This window comes from Malaclemys terrapin, chromosome 1, assembly GCF_027887155.1.
Source record: "Malaclemys terrapin pileata isolate rMalTer1 chromosome 1, rMalTer1.hap1, whole genome shotgun sequence".
In the NCBI taxonomy this organism is placed as follows: Eukaryota; Metazoa; Chordata; order Testudines; family Emydidae; genus Malaclemys; species Malaclemys terrapin.
The window spans coordinates 1,230,571-1,244,708 of NC_071505.1; the positions used below are offsets into that span (position 1 = coordinate 1,230,571).

The 14,138-nt window shown below is 55.9% G+C and overlaps 1 protein-coding gene across 2 annotated transcripts in view; it reads right to left on the minus strand.

Moving 5' to 3' along the window:
* Positions 1-358: 358 nt before the first annotated feature.
* MAPK8IP2 (mitogen-activated protein kinase 8 interacting protein 2) overlaps positions 359-14,138 on the minus strand; it is a 60,904-nt gene continuing 47,124 nt past the window's right edge. For both annotated transcript variants that reach the window (XM_054035384.1, XM_054035297.1), the window contains 5 exons: positions 5,908-6,017; positions 4,053-4,172; positions 2,865-2,935; positions 1,731-1,829; positions 359-879 (listed from right to left, as the gene is read on the minus strand). In XM_054035384.1, the coding sequence (XP_053891359.1) occupies positions 807-879; positions 1,731-1,829; positions 2,865-2,935; positions 4,053-4,172; positions 5,908-6,017 (473 nt within the window). In that variant the 3' untranslated portion in view covers positions 359-806. The remainder of the gene's footprint in view (positions 880-1,730; positions 1,830-2,864; positions 2,936-4,052; positions 4,173-5,907; positions 6,018-14,138) is intronic.

Here is a 14,138-nt window from a genome sequence, read left to right on the forward strand (position 1 = left end):
GTGCCCTCCCCCTTCCCCGCCAGCCCCTCACTCACTCCCTGTGCCCTCCCCCTTCCCCGCCCGCCCCTCCCTCACTCCCTGTGCTCTCCCCCTTCCCCACCAGCCCCTCCCTCACTCCCTGTGCTCTCCCCCTGCCCTGCCCACCCGTCCCCCACTCCCTGCGCTCTCCCCCTTTCCCCATTTGCCCCCCCACACTTCCTGTGCCCTCCCCCTCCCCCACCAGCCCTTCCCCCACTCCCTGCACACTCCCTCTCCCCCCGCTGGCCCCTCTCCCTTCCCCCGCTGACCCTTCCCCACTCCCTGTACCCTCCCCTTTCCCCCGATGGCCCCCCCTCCCCACGCCCTCCCTCATCCCCTGTTGGCCCCTCCCCCTCTCACTGTGCTCTCTCCCTCCCCCGGGGAGCTTGCTGCAGGGTGCAGCCGCCCTGGCCCAGCCCTTGTGCTCCCTGCTTTAGTTTCGGTCAGTGAGGCAGGGGCCCCTGCAGGCATCTCTCCTCCGGCCCACGGGCCCCGCTCCCAGCACCACCGGGGAAGGGGCCAGGCCAGGGCTGGGTGCCCCAGGCCAACACCTCCAGCCCGCCCCGCCTGGGCCACGCCTGCGCGCCAGCCCGGCTCCGGGAGGGTGCAGCCGGCTCTCGGGCCCCAGAGAGAAGCAGGGAGGATGTGCAGCAAGTCTGTCGGGTGGGGGGGCCGGAGCATGTGCAGCAGGAGGGTCCAAGCCGGCTGGTTGTGGGGTCAGACAGAGTCTCTGGCCATCTGTGGGGCTGGATGGGGGGCGGAAGCAGGAGACGCAGTGACTTGCTCTCTTACTCCAGGTAAATGTCCTCTGTGGGGCAGGCGTACTCCAGGTGCTCCTGGTAATATTCCTGAAACGCCCGGCTGCAAGGCAAGGGACACGGTGAGCGGGGGCAGACGGTATGTGAGCCACGGGCCAGGGCAAGCCCCGTGGGTGGGGCGGGGGAGCCACGCTGCAGGCCAGGCATGGGCCAGAGCAAACCCCGTGTGTGTGTGTGTGTGTGTGGAGGGGGGCACGCTGCAGGCCAGCCACAGCCAGGGCAAGCCCTGTGGGTGGGGCGGGGGGGGCACGCTGCAGGCCAGGCATCGGCCAGGGCAAACCCTGTGGGGGCGGGGGGCACGCTGCAGGCCAGGCACGGGCCAGGGCAAACCCCATGGCGGGGCGGGGGGGGGGGAGAACACTACAGGCCAGGCACGGGCCAGGGCAAACCCTGTGGGGGCGGGGGGCACGCTGCAGGCCAGCCACAGCCAGGGCAAACCCCATGGGGGCGGGGGGCACGTTGCAGGCCAGGCACGGGCCAGGGCAAACCCCATGGCAGGGGTGGGGGAGAACACTACAGGCCAGCCACGGCCAGGGCAAACCCCGTGGGGGGGGCCACGCTGCAGGCCAGCCACGGCCAGGGCAAACCCCGTGTGTGTGTGGGACACTGCAGGCCAGCCACGGCCAGGGCAAACCCCGTGGGGGCAGGGGGCACACTGCAGGCCAGCCACGGCCAGGGCAAACCCCGTGGGTGGGGCGGGGGGGGGGCACGTTGCAGGCCAGGCATGGGCCAGGGCAAACCCCATGGCGGGGGCGGGGGGGGGAGAGAAAACTACAGGCCAGCCACGGCCAGGGCAAACCCCGTGTGTGTGTGGGACACTGCAGGCCAGCCATGGCCAGGGCAAGCCCTGGGGCCCCATCCCTCCAGCTCCCAGGCCCCGCTGCCCCGGCTCACCCGACACACTCGGCGACATGCCGCATGGACTCCTGGGAGACGAAGACGTGGCAGGCGAAGCGGCTGAGCATGGGGTGTTTGGTGATGAACCCGAAGTAACTGCAGTGCAAAGGGCAGGGTCAGAGTAGAGCCCCAGCCCGCTTGCTGTGGGGTGATCAGACCCCAGGAACCCAGGGCTGCCCCACGGGGCTGGGACACAACCAGTGGGGAAGTCAGACACGGGCTGGAGAAGACCCAGGATCCCCAAAGCCCCCTCGCACCCCAGGTTTGCACAACAGCAGACAAGGTGCCAAAGCAACGGCAGTAACCTATTGCCAGGGCTCCGGGTGTTTCCCGCATCTCGGCAAACCGGGGACGGGGCGTCCCCAGGGCACAGCCTGGGCAGGGCGGGGGGGGGGGCTGTCGAGGGGCTGGGCAGGGGCAGAGTTGGGGGGGCTGTCGAGGGGCTGGTCAAGGCAGAGGTGGGGGGGCTCTCGAGGGGCTGGTCAAGGCAGAGGTGGGAGGGCTGTTGAGGGGCTGGGCAGGGGCAGAGGTGGGCTCTCGAGGGGCTGGTCAAGGCGGAGGTGGGGGGGCTGTCGAGGGGCTGGCCAGGGCAGGGGGGGCTGTCGAGGGGCTGGCCAGGGCAGGGGGGGCTCTCGAGGGGCTGGTCAAGGCAGAGGTGGGGGGGCTGTCAAGGGGCTGGGCAGGGCAGGGGGGAGCTCTCGAGGGGCTGGTCAAGGCAGAGGTGGGGGGCTATCGAGGGGCTGGCCAGGGCAGAGGTGGGAGGGCTGTTGAGGGCTGGGCAGGGGCAGAGGTGGGGGGGCTGTCGAGGGGCTGGCCAGGGCAGGGGGGGGGGCTGTCGAGGGGCTGGCCAGGGTGGGGGGGCTGTCAAGGGGCTGGCCAGGGCAGGGGGGAGCTCTCGAGGGGCTGGCCAGGGTGGGGGGGGCTCTCGAGGGGCTGGTCAAGGCAGAGGTGGGGGGGCTCTCGAGCGGCTGGTCAAGGCAGAGGTGGGGGGGGCTGTCGAGGGCACAGGCTGGGCAGTACAGGGTAGGCTGAGTGTGTTGGGCTGGAGGCCACCTCCAGAGCCCTGACCCTGGGTAGCGAGCTGCTGTGCTGTGGGTTTGCCCCTTTCCCTGCTGGCCGGGGGCCTCTCACCAGCTGTTCCTGGGGTGGCAGCCGCAGAAGGAGATGTTCTTCATCTGGAAGAAGTGGCTGCATTGCTCATACTGAAAAGGAAGCAGCAGTCAGAGATGATCTGAGCCCCGGGGCACCCGGTCTGCAGAGAGCAGCCGCCCCCTCTAGTGACAGGGCACCCCCATCCGTCCGTCCGTCTGTCAGACCCCCACGCCCTCATCAGAGCATCTCTTCCCCCGTTGTACCAGCTCTAACCTTATTCGGTGTGTGTCTAACCCTCCTGCTGTCTGATTCTGTCTGCATGGCACATGACCCCCTCTGGCCCCGTCTCTCCACCTCGAGGCGGGCCGGGCCCGTCTCTTCCCCCCTCGGGCCTGGCCCCATCTCTCCACCTGGGGCCGGGCCCCATGTCTCTGTGTCACACCAGACCCCTCAGTGCTGCTCCCTCTCTCCGCCTTGGGCCGGGCCCTACTGCAAAGCTCTCTTCTGCCAGACATGGGGACAAGCGTTTGGCCTGTGTCACTGTCACTCCAGATCCTGCCCCTGGCCTGGCTCCAGCTGGGGCCAAATCTCCTGTTGCTGTGTCTTGGTCTGATTCTTGTGCACTTCCTGCACGAGGCCATGGGCACCACTTGCCACACTTCATACCATTTCTCCAGTTTGTCCAGATCAGTTTGAATTTTAATCCTAACCTCCAAAGCATTTGCAACCCCTTCCAGCTTGGAACTGTCCGCAAACTTTATAAGTGTACTCTCTCTGCCATTATCTAAATCATTGATGAAGATACTGAACAGAACCGGACCCAGAAACGATCCCTGCAGGACCCCACTCGTTATGCCTGTCCGGCTTGACTGTGAACCACTGATAACTACTCTCTGGGAACAGTTTTCCAACCAGTTTTGCACCCACCTTATAGTAGCTCCATCTAGGGTGTATTTCCCTAGTTTGTGTATGAGAAGGTCATGCGAGACAGTATCAAAAACTTTGCTAAAGTCAAGACATACCACAGCTACCACTTCCCCCATCCGCAAGGCTTGTCACCCTGTCAAAGAGAGCTACCAGGTTGGTTTGACACGATTTGTTCTTGACAAATCCAGGCTCACTGTTACTTATCACCTGATTATCTTCTCGGGGTTTGCAGCCAATCATCCGGCCAAGGGCCCCGTCCCCCCGCCCCGCCCCAGCCCAGAGCTCCCCAGCCTCCCTCACCTCGTCGTCCCGGCTGTACTCATTCGCCGTCAGGATCAGCTTGATGCCCTGCAGCGTTATCTTCAGGTCACAGGTGGCCGGTGGGCGCAAATGCACCGTCAGCTTCCTGGTGGTGGCGATCTGGAAATGCCCAGGGAGGGTGTTAGCGGGAGGAAGGGGCCAGGCTGGGAGCAATGGAAGCAGGCTGCTAGTCAGGAAAGGACCCACCTTCTGCAGGCGCGCTTCCCACCGTCCAGTGCCCCCGGGAGCAGGGCCAGACAGCTAACGCTCCTGCCCCGCTCCCTGCAGTGCCTCTCGAGTCAGAAACTGATTCTGACCCCCTGGGTAACACCGACTGGAGACCCTCGCCCCGTGCTTCCTGCATCCAGCCCGACCCTGAGACAGACCCGGGTCAATTGTTCCCGTGGTTAACTGGCCTCACTGGTAAAAGCTGAATGTGCCTGGCTCCAAGCTGCCAGCCACTGGCTGTGTTGTGTCTTTGCTAGCTTCAGGAGCCATCGGCTAGCAAAACCCTTCTCCCCAGGGAGAGACAGACTGGGGCCAAGTCACCCTTCACCTTCTCTGTTGAGCTCTCACCCTTTAGTCAGGCTCCCGGCTCTTCTCTGGCCCCTCTCCAGTTTCTCCACACCCTTTCGATGTGTGGACACGAGGCCTGGGCCCCGCCCTCCCGGGACAGTCTGACTGGTGGTGGCAGCACCTCTGCACGACTCACTACTCTGCCCCTCGTACGGCTGGGGACGGCACTGGCTTTCCTAGCGACAACATCACCCTGGGAGCTCGCACAGGGCTGCTGGAACGAGGGTGCTGGGCGGGGGCAGCAGCCCCAGGCTTGGAGTAATAATAGCAACCAAATGCTTGGCCTCCATCGCCTACAGGGCCCGTGGTTTTGTTCAATGGCTTTCAGCTCCCACGGGTGACCCGACGACCCACGGTTATCAGGACCAGCCCGATATTAGGCGCTTTGTCTTATATAGGCAACTATTTCCCTCCCCCCATCCTGACTTTTCTCATTTGCTGTCTGGTCCCCCTACAGCGCCCCGGAGCTCACGTTCAGCTAGTTTCCACCACGACCCGTAAGCCCCTGGCAGACTCACTGCTTTGCCAAGTCCAGCCCCCTGCCCACGAGTGTGCCCGCCGTCCTTGGCTCCTAACGCCTGCTCTTGCATTTCACTGTGTTAAAACATGGGGTTCAGTGCAGCAGAGAGCGGCCCCACCACCATGTACTGGTCCAGCACTGCCTGTATCTTCTGCAAACGTCACTCACCGTTGCTTTCTGTTTTCTTCCTGATCACTGAGGAAGATACTGAGTAGCACTGGGCCTAGAGCAGATCCCGGCAGGACCCCCCTAGAAATAGCCACTGGATGCTGATTCCCCACTTACAATCACTTTTCCAGCTCGGTCCGTAATCGTTTAGTGTCGGCTGGACGGATTTTATAATCGTGCTCTGTTGTTTTTGATCAGAATGTGCTGAAGTACAAAATCCAATGTCTTGCAGAGGCCAAGTACATTATGTCAACAGGTCCCTTCATCAACCAAACTTTGCATCATCATAAATGGTATCAGATTTGATTGACAAGCGCTATTTCCCATAAAACCATTTTGACTGGCTTTAATTACGCTGCCACCCTTGGGAGAGGCCAGGAGGGGGGTAGCTGGGAGTGCCCCCCCCAGCCAGAACTCCTGTCCCATCCCCTACAATGCCCCCTGCTGGGAGAGGCTGGGACCGGGGTAGCCGGGAGGCTCCTGGGTTATCACATCAATTCCCTGGGAAGTACAAAGTCACGTCCCTTGACTCCAGCGACCCACTTTGCTTGGCCCGCTCCTGCAGGCTCCCTGCAGAGTGTGTTGCCTCACCTTCTGCATGGCTGCACACAGGATGCCATTTCCCTGGTGGTATGGGACCTCCACAGAGCCCAGAAACTGCACGTTGAACCTCTCCACCCAGGAAGGGTTCCGCTTCAGCCCTGAAACAGAGTCACACAAGCCCTGGAGAAACCCATCAGCACCAAGCGACCGGGCTTATCCCAGCCAGCAGCCCCCCGCTGAGTGCAGAGGGGGCCAGCGGCACTGCGCGCTGGGCTGGAGGCAGGTCGCAGGATACCCGCAGGCGGGCTGGGCACTGGGGAGCGCTGGCGTGCCAGCAGGCAGAGCTGCCTGCTGTTTGGCTGACAGAAGCATGCACATCAGAGACAGGAAGAACCCCCAGGGTACGTTCTCTAGTGCCCTGCCCTACGGACCCCACCTCCTGCCAGTGCCCACTCCTCCGCGATACCCCTCACACCAAAACCTGCCCCATAACAGCAGTGCCCTTTCCCCCACTGCGGCCCCAGCAAACGCCTGGCCGCTGTGCTGTCCCCTCAGGCGCTCTCAGCCAGGCCAGCTCCTGGCTTCCTCCCCCCTCCGAGGATCTGGGCTGACTCCTGGGTTGTTCCTGCCCAGGGCTCTGACCTCCCACAGGGTTCCCAACTTCTCCTGACTTAGAATCACAGAATCGTAGCACTGGAGGGGACCTCGAGAGGTTTCTAGCCCAGTCCCCTGCACTGAGGCAGGACTAAGTATTATCTGGACCATCCCTGGCAGGTGTTTGTCCAACCTGCTCTTAAACATCTCCAATGATGGAGATTCCACAACCTCCCTGGGCAATTTATTCCAGTGCCTAACCACCCTGACAGGAACGTTTTTCCTAATGTCCAACCTAAACCTCCCTTGCTGCAATTTAAGCCCATTGCTTCTTGTCCTGTCCTCAGAGGTTAAGGAGAACAATTTATCTCCCTCCTCCTTGTAACAACCTTTTATGTACTTGACTTGGTATCACCTGTACGTGTCAGCAATGGGCTAGTGAAGATGCCAAACAAGCCTGGATCTAACAGAGACCCCACAAGGCTCTGCTCCCAGCTCCCTATCGTCTCTTCTCCACGGGCTACTCCCTATCAGTGCCACTCCTGCCCCGCTTGAGCTCCCGCTCTGCATCACGCATGCCCGGGTGGGAGGGCAGGGCTCCTCTACTCGGTGTGATAATGGGGCACAAGCTTACCCCAACTGTGAGCTCAGCTGCAGAGGGAGGCAAGTTTATACGGTGGCTCAGTAACCTGTGACAACAAAGGTCGGTGGGTGGGAAAGGGACAGAAAAGAGAGCGACAGAATTAGCTCAAACAAAAAGGGCTCCTGGCAGAACGCCTGGGCCGGGTTAAGATCATGCCTGCTGCAGGAGAAGTGTGGGACCGGAAATCCAGGCACTGACATTGGTGTGCTGGAAATTCGATCTAACTGGTGCACACAGTAACGAGGGGCTGTTTCGCCTTCACCGGCTTCTGGGGTCCTTACAAGAAAAGAGATCGGGGGGGGGTTGAAAATGACCAGAGGGGAGCAGCTGGGTCCCATGATGCTGGATGACTGACAGATGAGTAGGGGAAGCAGCAAGCTTCCCAATCATGGCTGCACCATCTCCTGGGTCCCCAGACCTCCGTCATCCCGATCCTTACAGGGGGCCTGACCAGACCAGGCCGGAAGGAGGGACCCAGATGACATCACCTCATCAGCGGCTCCAGCCTAATCCTGGACACTGCTTGGGACATGAGACATCATCTCCCCCGTTCCCGCAAAGCGTGTCCTGCTCCTTCTCTGCCTCATTTCTCCTCTTTCCTCTCCTGCTCCTGTTCCTTCCCTGCCTCGTTTCTCCTCGTTCCTCTCCCTCCTGTTCCTTCTCTGCCTCGTTTCTCCTCTTTCCTCTCCTGCTCCTTCCCTGCTTCATTTCTCCTCTTTCCTCTCCCTCCTGTTCCTTCCCTGCCTCGTTTCTCCTCTTTCCTTTCCCTTCTGTCTAACAAGAGTCTGGCTTAGCCAGCCAAGACTGCGTAGTTTGGAACACTGCTGTGAACCTGTGACCAGAAAGAGTCGGCTAAAAGCAGTGCCCTGAACCAGTGGTTCTCAGCAAGAGGTACATGTACCCCTGGGGGTACGCAGAGCTCTTCCATGGGATACGTCAACTCAGCTAGAGAGTTGCCTAGTTTTACAACAGGCTGCATAAAAAGCACTAGCAATGTCAGTACAAATGAAAATGTCATGCAGACAATGACTTGTTTATACTGCTCTGTCTACTCTACACCGACATGTACATACAGTATTTATATTCTAGTTGATTTGTTTCATAATTATATGGTAAAAAGGAGAAAGTCAACCATTGTTCAGTAACACTGCGGCTGTAACACTTCTGTATTTTTACATCTGGTTTTGTCAGCAAGTAGTTTTTAAATGAGGTGAAACTTGGGGTACGCCGGACAAATCAGCCTCCCGAAAGGGGAGCGGTCGTCTGGAAAGGTTGAGAGCCACTGCCCTAAACTCCCTGATGCTGGTACAAGTTGCCGGTCTCAGAGAGGCTGATCAGAACGGGTGCTGGGCCTGTATTTTCCCAGCAGTGAGGTTGCAAGTGCAAGTCAGCACCAGAGGCAGAAGCCGCATTTTCTCTCTTTGCTGTTCTTTCCTCTCCCCTTTTGTGTTTGTCATGTTTTGGCTTCTGGGAGCCGATACTGGATTTTAACAACAGCAGCAGCAGCGCCGGCTCCAGCCAGCTCCATGACTTCTCTTTCCCCAAAAGGGAACAGACACCATTGTTAGAACTACGTAAGAGACTGCCAGACAAGGGGTTTTTCCTTCTAAAGGCTCGCTGCAGCTAAAGGGAAAGGGAACCCAGGATGCTGTTGAAATGAATGCCTTACATTTCAAATGGTGTAACTGGGTTTCCTTCTTTTCTGTATCTTTACGAAAGGGTTCAAAGGAGTTGTCAGGGTCTGTTCGCTACGTACTAAGCAGGCGGAGTTTAAAACTCTTTAATGCTGGATGGTTTCAGGGTCATGTTAACACCTTTGACTCTTTGGCCCCTTTATTCCATCTAACTCATTGGTTTGCAACCTTTTTTTCATTTGCGGACCCCTAAAAATGTCAAACCGAGGTGTGGACCCCTTTGGAAATCTTCGACATAGTCTGCGAAGCCCCACGGGTCCATGGACCACAGCTTGGAAAGCACTGATCTGGGCCCCGACGGGCTCCGGGGGCAGATAGCCACGCTGCCAAGAGCAATACAGAACGGTTACTCCTCTGTCCGTGGCTGTTGTTCTTCGCCATGTGTTGCAGGTCTCCATTCCACGTTAGGTGTGTGCGCGCCCAGTGTCCTGAAGCTGGAGGCTGTTCCCACAGCGGTCCCTGTCGGGTGGCACGTGTGCCCAGGGTCTGACCGTGCTCCCAGTGGAGGGTATAAAGGGAGGAGCCACCCCGAGCACCAGTGCTGCCTGGGCCAAGCAGGGGTTATTAAGATCAACTTGGTGCAGTCCTGCTTGAGTCTGAGAATCAACTTAGGAATTAAAGGCATGGGAGGGAATGCACAGAGTAGACTGTCCCTCCTCGGGAATAGCAGCCTGTCCAGGATGGAGCCCGGACTGTAACCTGCTCTGCAGCAGAACTGATGGCACTTCCTAATCTGCTTTATGGTGAACAGCTCTACTACAGGTGTCCACCGAGTCTGAAACAGCAACCGGAGCACTTTGGTTTTCAGACACCAGTCATGGCCCATCCTGAAGGACCTGCCGAGATGGTCTGTCAGGTGGCTCTGTATTCCCAGAAGGTGCGGCCCTTTGAGCATTACTGCGTGCCTGATGCAGGACTTCGAAAGGTTCGCTGCTTCCTGTCGCACACGGCACTGCCCTGTCTGTTCAAATAAAGCACGGCTGTGGTGTTGTCCATGTGGACGTGCAAAGGGCTGCCTTTGATGTGTGTCAGGAAGACCTGGCCTGCCTGCAATACTGTGCAAAGCTTGAGAACATTTATGTGTAGGGATAGCTCCGGATCTGACTAAGTCCTTGGGTTTGGAGATCTCGTAAGTGTGCTCCCCAGCCTAAGGAGGATGTCTCTGTGGTTAGGCTCATGGAGGGAAGGGGAGGTGAGAAGGAAACTCTCCTGCACAAGTTGGACAGGTTCACCCATCAATTCAAGGAAGCTGGAAGCCTTGCAGGCATAGCATGTCCAGTGGATGTCTCGATGGATGGTAGAGAGACTTCAGGCACCCTGCACACACCACAGGTGACGACTGCCAGACCGAGTCATGTATGCACAAGCTGCCACATGCCCGAGGCGGCTCAGGCAATTTCTTACAGGACTCTGAGGTTGAGCCTGGAGAGCAGCACACAGGTCCAGATCACTTGGGGCCTGGCCTGAGGCATTTAGGCTGTTGTCGAAGTGAGAACTACCCTGATAAACTCTATCCTTTGCAGAGTACAGGACTGAGGTGTCAAATTGGGACTGGACTTGTCTGTTGTCCTCTGCCTGATATCTCGGGCAGCCTCGGACCCACCAGCTGACCAGACACAGGAATACTGGAACACCGATCTTCCAGGGGCCATGCACTTGGGGCTCACAACAGGCCGAAGGCGGGACTGTAAACTGGTAGTGAACATGTACAACCATGAACCTGGGGAATCTTCTTTGGCCCAGGGGGATAGCCACATGAAAATCAGCGTCTCTCAAGCTGAGAGCAGCATGCCAATCAACAAGATCTATGGAAAGGATACGGGGAACCAGGGAAACCAGGCAAAACATTATCTTCTTGATGAATCTATTAAAGTTTAATAGATCGAGGATAAACCTCAGCCTGATGAGATTGGCCACTGAAAAGGGATGGAGAGAAACTGCAGCGTGTAGCCCAGTCCCACAGTTCTTAGCCCCCACCAGTCTGTTGTAATGGCGCTCCAAGCACTGAGAAAGTGAGACGGCCTGTTTCCAAAGGGAGCAGTGGGACAAGGAATAGCCCCATGAAACCCAGGGGCCTCAACTGAAGAGTCAAAGAGCCTGCTTCGAACTAGAGTGTTGCTGAGAAGAAGCAGAGATGGAAGGCGGAGGTGGTCTCCTTCGCTAAGATTTAGGTCTCCTTCTAGCTTGGTTGTTTTGAGGGATAGAATGTCTGTCTCTGCTGGCGTTGAGGATGGCACCATTTCCTCTTTGGTACTAGAGCACAGATGCCCAAGAACCCAAGAGTCGCTCTAGAATCCCTGAGCGAATGTAGAGCCTTGTCCATTTTTTCAGAGATGATTCTTTTCTCAAGGGCAGGTCTTCCATTGTTTATTGGACTGGACAAGTATGTCAGCAGATTGCAGCGAAGAACAGGAGCGCATGGTTACCGCCATCACTCCGACCGCTGAGTCAGCTGATCAAGAGATACTTGGTGGGATGCTCTTGCCACCCATGGGTCTTCAGCGAGCATCGCCTGGGACTCCTTCTTGGGCTTCTCTGACAGTTTGTCCAGGCACATGATCGTCATATCCCAGGTAGAGAAATTGTACCTAGCCAAGAGTGCTAGATGATTGGCTACATGAACTTGCAGCCCTGGTGCCGAATACATTTTTTGACCACATACGTCCAACTTTTTCAAGTCTCTGTCCTAGGGGGTTGGTTTTGAGTTTTCTCACTAACTGCAGTGACCATCAAAGACCCTGGGGGTCGGGTGGGAGTAAAAATGTTCATGCCCCTGTAAGGGGACCTGATACTTACTCTGTCCTTTTAGCCATGGGAGACAAAGATGAGGGTGTCTGCCAAAAAATCTGTGTTAGTTTCTGTATACCGTCATTAATGGGCAATGCCATCCTGTCTGGAGTGGCTGTGTGGAGCTGTCCACCAATCTGTGTTGATTTTTCTGAACTAACTCCACCTGTATGCCCATGGAATGAGCCCCCCCTGTAGCAATACTTGATATGTTTTACGGTCATCAGGAAACCCCCAAACCAGAGCCCCATCTGGGGATGATGAAGACGTATTTATGGGAGTCGGAGCAACTTCAGTAAGTGCTGGTAGTTTCCAATGGTTCAGTTGCACAGACCTAGGTGCCAAAGGAAACACATGCTCGATAAAGGTAATTGTTAAATGTAATTGATAATGCAATTGATAAAAGTAATTGTAGAGGTGATCCCGGCAATTACAGACTGGTAAGTCTAATGTCAGTACCGGGCAAATTAATTGAAACAATCGTAAAGAATAAAATTGCCAGACACCTAGAAGAACATAAACTGTTGGGCAAAAGTCAACATGGTTTCTGTAAAGGGAAATCTTGTCTTACTAATCTATTAGAGTTCTTTGAAGGGGTCAACAAACATGTGGACAAGGGGGATCCAGGGGACATAGTGTACTTAGATTTCCAGAAAGCCTTTGACAAGGTCCCTCACCAAAGGCTCTTACGTAAACTAAGTTGTCATGGAATAAAAGGGAAGGTCCTTTCATGGATTGAGAACTGGTTAAAAAACAGGGAACAAAGAGTAGGAATAAATGGTAAATTTTCAAAATGGAGAGGAGTAACTAGTGGTGTTCCCCAAGGGTCAGTCCTACGACCAATCCTATTCAACTTATTCATAAATGATCTGGAGAAAGGGGTAAAAAGTGAGGTGGCAAAGTTTGCAGATGATACTAAATTGCTCAAGATAGTTAAGACCAAAGCAGACTGTGAAGAACTTCAAAAAGATCTCACAAAACTAAGTGATTGGGCAACAAAATGGCAAATGAAATTAAATGTGGATAAATGTAAAGTAATGCACAATGGAAAAAATAACCCCAACTATACATACAATATGATGGGGGCTAATTTAGCTACAACAAGTCAGGAAAAAGATCTTGGAGTCATCGTTGATAGTTCTCTGAAGATGGCTACGCAGTGTGCAGCGGCAGTCAAAAAAGCAAGCAGGATGTTAGGAATCATTAAAAAGGGGATAGAGAATAAGACGGAGAATATCTAAATCCATGGTACGCCCACATCTTGAATACTGCGTACAGATGTGGTCTCCTCATCTTCAAAAAGATATACTGGCACTAGAAAAGGTTCAGAGAAGGGCAACTAAAATGATTAAGGGTTTTGAACGGGTCCCATATGAGGAGAGATTAAAGAGGCTAGGACTTTTCAGCTTGGAAAAGAGGAGACTAAGGGGGGACATGATAGAGGTATATAAAATCATGAGTGATGTGGAGAAAGTGAATAAGGAAAAGTTATTTACTTGTTCCCATAATATAAGAAGTAGGGGCCACCAAATAAAATTAATGGGCAGCAGGTTTAAAACAAATCAAAGGAAGTTCTTCTTCACGCAGCGCACAGTGAACTTGTGGAACTCCTTACCTGAGAAGGTTGTGAAGGCTAGGACTATAACAGAGTTTAAAAGAGAACTGGATAAATTCATGGTAGTTAAGTCCATTAATGGCTATTAGCCAGGAGGGGTAAGGAATGGTGTCCCTAGCCTCTGTTTGTCAGAGGATGGAAATGGATGGCAGGAGAGAGATCACTTGATCATTGCCTGTTAGGTTCACTCCCTCTGGGGCACCTGGCATTGGCCACTGTTGGCAGACAGGATACTAGGCTAGATGGACCCTTGGTCTGACCCGGTACGGCCGTTCTTACGTTCTTATGTAAAGGCGGTACCAAGGTCGATACCGGAATCGGTATCAGGCACAGCTGACTCCCTTTGAGGCAGCCTAGACTTAGGTGTAATGGGAGAGGTGATCTCAAAGTAGTGGGCATACGGCATGGCCAATAGAATCAATGTGGAACATGATGGGGCATAAGAGGCCAATTCTATTGACTCCAAGAAGTTCTGTCTCTGGATCTACTTATGCATTTACACCTGACATGCACAAGAATGGGAGTCTACTGAAGAAGGGGGAGAAACCTGGGACTTCCTGTAATAGGAACAGGAGACACATGATCCAACCTCCAACTCCGACAAGCAGTCAGAACCGTCTGCTAGACAGGATGGCCCAGCACCAAGCGGGAGTTGCTGGGGAACCGGAGTGGGGCTGATGGGTGGAGGTAACGGCGCAGCTGACGAGTGATGAGTGCCAGCTATCGTCCTTGAGTTTGCACCAGTGGCTTCTTCACAGCTGACGCTGAGGTCAGGGCTGGCTGTGGCACTGTGACAGCGGGCGCTGATGCTGGTACTGACAGCCGCGCTGACATTGGCACCGTGGAAAGAGGAGGTGCCAAAGTGTCCAGGTCAGTTTGAAGCACAGGGGAGTCCAGGACTGAGAGGCACAACAGGTCCTTGGCTGCTTCAGACACCTGTGGTGTG